Here is an 8,543-nt window from a genome sequence, read left to right as displayed (position 1 = left end):
CACACACACACACACACACACACACACACACACACACACACACACACATACCTATATAAACTCCCATCTCTTCACCTGTAGGCGATAAAAACAGGTTTTCTCTTCATGACATCACAATTTGTGTAACTGAGCCGTCTGCAGATGTTTAATCCTCAGAGGTTTACAGTAACCCAGCTGAAGCCGAGGAAACAGGAGAGTTTCTTGGTTTCAGGTGGTCTGATCATTTTTTTTCCCACCTGGTTCTGCTCACCAGGTTCTTCTCTCTCCAGAACCTTCTGCTGARGACATACACAAGCCAAACTTTCTTTTTTCTGTTTATTATTAGATAAATTTTGAAGTTGGTGCTGTCGACCATCAATCGGAACTTTGTGTTCTTCTGTGTGTGTGAGTATGATGGATGTGTGTAATTTATGAATAGCAAATGGAAACAGATGTGAATATGTCGTCAACTTCTAAGGTCATCAAAAATACAGTGAACGTGTTATTTTTTTAACTTCTGTATTTATCTGTTTATGACAGACACAAATACTGTATCTGTTGGGTCTGTGGATTAATGTTTGGAAGTCTTACATTCAGAATATCTTGTTTTTATTTATTTAGACCACTAAGCTGTAGTTTATAAAATATACCTTCTCTAAAAGTCTTTTTAAACAATAGAAAATAAGTCGTAAAGTTCCATTTTTACTTACTGTAATTTTTTTTACTTCATCTTTCTTCATTTATTTTGTTCTTGTCTTTATTTTGTGTGGAAACAATTAAAAACTTGAAGGAAACTGTAAACTGTATCTAAAACAAAAATGATCTTTAATTATTTTGGGAGAATTTTTTAGCCCCATTTTTTTCTGTTTTAAAAAATCATTCATGTAGACACTGTCGCCACCTAGTGGTCAGTTCTGGGTGCTTCAGTGTTTTTGTTCAAACGTATGGATGAAGATAAAATTATCAGTTTAAAATGTTTCCAGACTTGTGTGGACCGGGCCTAAAACCCACTATTTAAAAATATAAATTATTAGTTTCTTTGAACTTTTTTAAAAGGACAGATCTTTTGAAGTGGGGTTTTATTTAAAAAACAATAATTATGATTGATTTTTTTAACAGCCTTCGTTTGGAAAAAAAAATCAAAAACAATCATAATGCTCTTATTTAGACTTTTAAATCTTGTCATTTTTGCATTACACATTTGTTCCAGCAGAATATTTAAGTGTATCAGAGTAGCCTGTGCTACAGCTAGCTGCTGCTGCTGTTTGATGATAAACATAGATTTATGTTCAAATTATTATTTGACATAAACCAAACCAAAAGAGTTATGAAATTAGAGTTCACACAAACTAAAGTATGTTTTAAGACAACAGTCCACTTAGCTCAGACCAGCCATTAGCTTGTCAGTTCAGTTTATTTTGCTGAGGTCATTCAAAAAGCTAAGCACAAGATAAGATATTAACTGTTCATAACCTTTCCACAGAACAGAGTTAGGTACAAAAGTATTCAACGACTTCCTAAAAAATTGGACATATTTTGATTCTGGTTTTTCTAAAYTTAAACTTAACAAGACTCTCCACCATTTCTGTTTCCCCTGAGCCTCATCTGTGGGACTCTTTGTTTATTTTTGCAAAAGTAAGAAGTTTAAACTCCTTGATAAAATAACTTTACTTGTTTCTGACAGGTGTTGCAATGGCCAGCATGTATCCCGGCTGCACCAGCTGGGAGGGGCTTTTGAACCGGTACTACCTCCCAGTCTCCTACAGCATCATCTGTGTCGTGGGCCTGCTGGGAAACATGATCTCCATCAGTATTTACCTGACCAAGCTCCGCCCCTGGAAGAGCAGCAGCATCATCATGGTCAACCTGGCGCTCAGTGACCTCCTCTACGTCCTCACCATGCCTTTCCTGGTCCACTACTACGCCAACGGGGACTCGTGGATCCTCGGAGACTTCCTGTGCCGCTTTGTGCGCTTCGCTTTCCATTTCCATCTTTATGGCAGTGTCCTACTCCTGTCCTGTATGGCCGTCTTTCGATACATGGCGGTGATCTGGCCGTTGAGGGGAGTCCAGCTGCAGCGGAGGGTTTGGGGCGTCACGGCGTGCTCGGTGGTCTGGATCCTGGCCGCTGCCGAGGTCACTCCCATGCTYGCCCTGATCTCCCTACGCCACGAGGACAACAACACGCACTGCTTGGACTTTGCCAGCACCAGGCCAGTCAGCGCCGTGCGGGAGTACGTCTGGGTTCTCACTGCGCTCGGTTATGTTCTGCCTCTGGTCCTGGTTCTGGTTTGTTACGTTGGTATCGTGAAGCAGCTGACCACAGGGCCCGACCCCAGCAGCTCCTGCCGGATGCGAGCTCGGTGCGTGACGGTGCTCATCCTGGTGGTTTTTGTCCTATGCTTCCTGCCGTATCACATCCTGCGTGTGCTGTGGGTGGAAGCTCAGAACGCTATGATGACGGCGTGTGCTGCGAACACGGTGCAGGCGGCGTACATCATCTCCCGCCCTCTGGCAGGACTCAACACCTTCTTTAATCTAGCTTTGTACACGCTCTCAGGGGACAGGTTCCGCAGGGCCTTCCTGGGAACGTTCCAGTGTCAAAACTGGGTCAGCAAAGCCAGGCTACTGCTGCGCTTATCTGCCAGGACCAAGTCAGGGAGTGACACACCTGCTGCATGACTGACAACAGCTTAAATATCATGGCAACACACATCAGAGCTTCTCTTTAATCAGGTCTCATTCAGGACATAATTTACTGATGTAAAAATAAACAACTCAGGGAGGCTGTTAGGGGAGTCGTCCTGGAACTGGAAGGTCACTGGTTCGATCCCCTGTCCAGCTGTCTCAGTTGTTGTGTCCTTGGGCAAGACACTTCACCCCTAATGCCTCTGATGTGTGTCCCATCAGTGTATGAATGTGATTTGCACTGATTAGTCTCCATAGATGATTGTACATGTTAGCTTTGTAGGAGATCTGGTGGAGTGCTGTGTGGATGGGTAAATGAGGACAGGTTGTAGTGTGAAGAGCTTTGAGTGTCCTGGTTGGATAGAAAGGTGCTAAACATGTACAGTCCATTAAAAAACTGCAAAATTTAAGATTTGTGCCCTTGCTTTAATTTACTTACAAATAAAGATAAATAAAAAAAGTACTTAGCATGTTAGCCCGTTTCCAGCTCTGTGAAGGAGAAAAAAATGCATCACCTCAAAAATATGACCTGCCTGTTCTTATTTAACTTGAATCTTATAATTACCACTAAGAATCTCATAAATATTGGTACATCATAATAATGAATGATAATAATGAATGTCTTTCAATAAATTATATCTTAGCAGCTCATAGTTGAACAACGCTAAGTTCAATTGTTGTTATTTCACATCAGTCAGGTACTGATGTAAACTTGTGACATTATCTAATGAGATCCTAATTCGTAATTATGAGATAACATCTTGTGTGACAATTATTTAGAGGCAGTAAAACAGGTTTATTCGAAATTAGGAAATTATCTCAAATTAGGAGATAAATATGATGTCATCAATGTAGGATGCTCAGTAAAAATCAAGAAATAAGTTCCCATAGCTACACTSAAAAAACAGTTGTGTTGGATTTACTTAACCAAGTTAAGTCAACTGGTTCCACTCTTCTAGTGTACAGAAACTGAGAGAGGACATGTCTGGAAGTTTATTTTCATCAAGTCAAAAAGAAAAAATAAGTAGGTCCTCTGGATGGGTTCTTCTTTAGTGAAACGTTTCYTCTCTCCTCCAAGAGACTTCTTCAGTCTGATGAGTTTCAGGTGAACTCAGCCTTATAAGCACTGCCTCCACATGGACAAACAGGTTAGTCACATGCAAAAGAGGACCATCACCTAACAATAGGCTTGATTAACTCTGTTGGGGATCATTGGGGCCATGATTCACACCTTTTGCTCACAGGGAGCTGAGTCATACTTGCAATAAGAGCGTTGTAGGAGGAGGACAACTGGACATGAAGGCCTCCACCTCTGTTTAATGGTGGAAGGTTTTTCTTCACAAAGATGGCTTCCTTTACTCCTCTCTCAAACCAACGTTCCTCTCTATCAAGGATGAGAACATCTTCATCCCTGAAAGAGTGACCGCTGGCCTGTAGATGAGTGTAAACTGCAGAGTCCTGACCTGACGAAGTAGCTCGTCTGTGCTAGCTCAACCTGTGTGACTAACCTGTTTGTCCACCATGTGGAGGCAGAGCTTATAAGGCTGAGTTCACCTGAAACTCTCAGACTGAAGAAGTCTCTTGGAGGAGAGAAGAAACGTTTCACTAAAGAAGAACCCYTCCAGAGGACCTACTCATTTTTTCTTTTTGATTTTTCTACCTGGATTACTGAGATGCATCAGGACATATTTTCATCAAGTAATCTTCAACTTATTTATCTCATTACTTTGAGATAACAAAGATTGTTTTCTCAAGATTAATGTTTATTTTATTTTATTTTATTTTCAATTTGAAACATTATGCCTTTTGACAGCTAAAACTTTTTCAAATTCATAACCAAACAAAAGTGTTTCTTTAGAACTCTGGAAAGCGATGTTGGCGACTCATTCCAGGTGTAAAAATGTCACATTGAGGGCCATCATCACTGATCAACACATGATCATAGATCAACTCCAGGTGTCATGAGAGAGGTACTAATGATGAAACTGAGCGTGGAACAGGAAACATTCATGTTGGCACCATAAACACCTCATTATCTCAAATAGAAACATGTTTACTCATGATAACGAGGTAAAAATAGCTCATTTAGATTGAAACAACAGAAGAGATAACAGGAGATACGTTTGACTTCTTTTTCACAAATTGACAATTTCCTGGTGTGTTAATGAATTGTCTGCTTTGTGCTTCAGAAAAAAAAAACTGTTAAAGATGTTTTAAAACAAACCAAGCTCAGAAAAGCTGCTTTGTTTCCAAGATTTCCCCCAACCGGAGTTCAGCCGAGGACAGTTAATTATCCATCTTTTACAGTGAGGCATGAGTTTAACTGGCCCGGGTTATTAAAACGCTGCAGCACAGAGACATAAGCTTAATTAATGAAACACCAATCGACAGCCGGGTGAGTTAATAAACTGGTCACGTTGATGTCTTTTTAAAGCAACTCTATAAAACTTAAACTTTCACCACGGCTCCATTCTTGTTTTGCTTGATGTTTTTTTTTTTTTTGTTAATTTCTACAAACCTCTGAGCTTTCTGCACCAAATTCGTGGGACTTCATTGCACCAACTCTCAGCATACATCATGGAGCGCATTAACCAAGAGGCTGGAGTAGTTCAGGAACATTTGAGCTGACCATGAACCGGAGGTCCCAGAATCAATGTGGAGATAACGGAGGGACTTTCCGATCCAAACAGGTGATGGTTGACCAACCGGACACTGTGACCAACAAGCAAGAGAAGGCAGTGGTGGTAGATCCCAAGAAACTGTTAAGCCCCTTTTCCACTAGCGCCTCGACAGCACAGTTCAACTTGGCTGAACTCTGATCACAACTGTTCAGGTGGTTTTCCATTACAGTCCAGTAACAGCTCTAGTCGTGGGTGGGTTCATCTTTATATTGAGTGGTCCCAGAGTTCCAAAATTGATGCTTTACCAGCTGGTGGGGTTTATGCTCCATTAATCCATTTAACACCATTAAACATAGTAGACGAAGAAGACCCTGAAAAGATACACAACACAATAAAGGACATGGTCATGTTGTTATTGCAAGTGGCGGACTGGGTTGTTGTAAGAGTAGCTCTTGTGACACAACCAGTGACTCGCAACCAACGCATGACCAACGTTTTCAGTGTTTCAACTTGAAAACACTTAAAGAGACCTGGGTCTCTAGGTGGACAGAAGCAGCGTGCTCCTGCCCTGGCCAACAAGCCGACTCGAATTGGCTCTTGAGTCAAACCTGCGGCCCGGCTGTTCAGCCCCTCTTCCCGTATCGGCATCCAGGAAGGAACTCCTGTGTCTCTCCAAGACGTCCGTGTTAGTAAGAAAGAGGGACGACTTAGATCCGCCCTGAGGCGTTTTGCATGAGTCAGGAAAATCAAAGAAGATAAGAGAGTTGCCAGACGCCAGTCAAGGTCATTGCTCTGTAGCTGTTTCACAGACATTATGATAATATCTTCTTAGCTTCTTTCTGATAGACTGTAAGAGGAATCACTGTGAAACATTTATGATGATTAATTAACATTTCTGTTTAAATAATCAGTCTGAACTTGGTGTCCATATAAATGTAAGATTTTCTTAAGAAAAACTCAAAATTATATTACTGATGTTTCAGTAAAATAAAACCGTGATTTATAAAAACACAATGAAAACATGGTGATGATTTTCTGTGATTTTATACTATTCATTAATCTTTTTTAGGCACGATAAAAGAATAGAGGTGATTCTTTCTTTCTTTGTGACATGTCATTATTATGATTAACAGATGCATAAACATTCTTAGTTAAACAACCAATGAATCATGAACAGAACAGATTGTTTCTGTTTAATATCTGATTAGAGAACTGAAGTCCTCCATCACATGTTGAAATGACCCATCATGGCCTAAAATAGAGTTCAGTGTTCCTGCCTTCTCTCAGGCCTGTCCGAGACCTGCTTTGAGGCAGTAACTCCTGTTTCTTCACTCGAGGTGACCCCTACACATGGTCTACTTAGAACCACAGAATATGGAAACAGTATATAAGATTTTAAATGGTTTAGCACCAATCTGTTTGCAAAAATTGGTTTATTATCGTTCAGATGTTTTTTTGCGCTTAACCAGAACATCCAGGTAGAACTGTGAAGTTCCTGCTCGGCGCTCAGCCTTAGGTCAAGCAGCTTTTTCAGTTAACGCCATCGCTCAGTGGAATGCTGCTCCTGATCATGTAAAAACCTGTAGTTCTTTTATTAGTTTTAAAAATAATCTTAAAAAGTATCTTAAATCTACTCAATGTTGCAATCACTGAATCGCACTGGGTACTTGACTTTAGAGTTTGCTTTTGGTTTGGGGGAGTTGCGAGGTTTTTGTTGAATGTTTAGTGAAATAACCTTTTCATTGTGTTTGGCGAGTGGGGTTAGGTGTTTATATATTTTTATTGTTGATTGTAAAATGTTTTATATTGTATTGTTTTCATTTTTCTGTTATTTTGTTTTCTTGTTTTTATTATTGTTGGATGTTGTTTTGTTTTTATTATTAGGAGGACTACAGATGTAAACTAGCAGTAGGCTAAATCTGGTGCAATGCATCAAATGTTTTTATGTTTATGTTTTAATTGCATATTATCCTCATAAATAAAATTCATTCATTCATTCATTCATTCAAARGAAGTAATCTCTGAAGAAGGGGATGATTCCATGAACCCTTGCCAGTGGAAAAGTCTTGGAACCATGGAGAGCCAAGTTGAACCATGCTGTAGAGGCGTGAGTTGAAAAGGAGCATTAGTGTCTCCATCAGAACCCCCCCGGGCACCCCATGTTTTCCGTCTCAGTAAGTCTCATTTAGTCTCAGTTAGRCTGTCTCACTTACTCTCAGTTGACGTAAGATGCGTAACGGTGAACGTGCTCAGAGCATCAGACGTATCTGCGTAATCTGAAGGAAAAATACAGCTCCGTTTTCTCTGGTAACGTATTTACTATCTTTTTAGTTTCAATTTTGTAATAGTTTTTATTAAAATACGGAAAAAGTTGACGTGACACGGTAAATGAAATCAGTGGACGGTGGGAACCCGTTTAGAAGCATTTAACATTATTTTGATCGAAATCTGTTGCGCTATAAAGCAATCAAACTAGACACAAATTATTTTATTAATTAAATTAACCATTCGGATCATATTACCAAGAACTTGCTTCTGTTTTTGTGGTTTTACCTGTGGTTTAACCGTAGTTAGTCCGTTAATTACGTTACCTCCCTAAAACTTAACAAAGTCCTTCAATGGTGAAGTGATAATGTCGCCCAGGTCATTGTTTGTGAAAATCAAAAAATACATAATGAGATGTCAAGTGACAAATCAATAGTTATGCACTGATTTTCTCATATTAAGTGTTTACAGCACAGATACTGTGCTGTAAACAGCCTCATGTAAACAGCTGTATGTTAAATGTAATGCATTCYGATTAAAGATACATACACAGCAATGTTGTTATGTTCTTTGTTTATTAATGAGTTCTATTCATCAGTTATGAATCCATAATAACAGATGAGATTTTCATTCTGGACTTTATTGCATTTTTCAGTGAACATGTACAAGCCCCATTTCAATTTTTTGCCTGGGACCACCCAGCTGCGGCTTCAGGCCTCCAGCGAAGCTGCAGCTGCCGCCCAGCAAGCGAGGGAAGGAGGCAGCAGGGAGAAGCTGGGCATCGGGACGCCCCAGAAGGTGGAAGCCGCAGCTCGGGGTCGGGTCAGGGCCCTCGGAGGGGATCCCACAGACCGACGCTGCGTTCTCAGCCAAATGGAGGTGCAGTTCGGGCTGTATAGGGGGAAGACCTTCTGGTGGCTGCTGACCCATGACCCTCGCTACACAGTGGGGGTCCTGGCAAGCCACGAGGCAGAGCGAGAGGGAGGAGAC

General features: G+C 40.6%; 2 protein-coding genes across 2 annotated transcripts in view; both read left to right on the top strand.

Moving 5' to 3' along the window:
• LOC106519113 (2-oxoglutarate receptor 1) overlaps positions 1-2,744 on the top strand; it is a 13,224-nt gene extending 10,480 nt beyond the window's left edge. Inside the window, exon 2 of the mRNA XM_014010648.1 lies at positions 1,664-2,744. Within this exon, the coding sequence (XP_013866102.1) occupies positions 1,672-2,661 (990 nt within the window). The 5' untranslated portion in view covers positions 1,664-1,671 and the 3' untranslated portion in view covers positions 2,662-2,744. The remainder of the gene's footprint in view (positions 1-1,663) is intronic.
• Positions 2,745-7,439: 4,695 nt separating this feature from the next.
• LOC106519112 (uncharacterized) lies at positions 7,440-8,543 on the top strand (the record flags this gene model as incomplete). The annotated part of the gene is given in 1 exon segment (XM_014010647.1): positions 7,440-8,543. A coding segment is annotated over 1 exon segment (372 nt), but the record flags the coding sequence as incomplete, so codon positions are not given.

This window comes from Austrofundulus limnaeus, unplaced genomic scaffold (genome assembly GCF_001266775.1).
Source record: "Austrofundulus limnaeus strain Quisiro unplaced genomic scaffold, Austrofundulus_limnaeus-1.0 Scaffold72, whole genome shotgun sequence".
NCBI classification, from domain to species: Eukaryota; Metazoa; Chordata; class Actinopteri; order Cyprinodontiformes; family Rivulidae; genus Austrofundulus; species Austrofundulus limnaeus.
The sequence above is the reverse complement of the archived record's forward strand: the minus strand, read 5'-3'. Positions and strand labels throughout refer to the sequence as shown.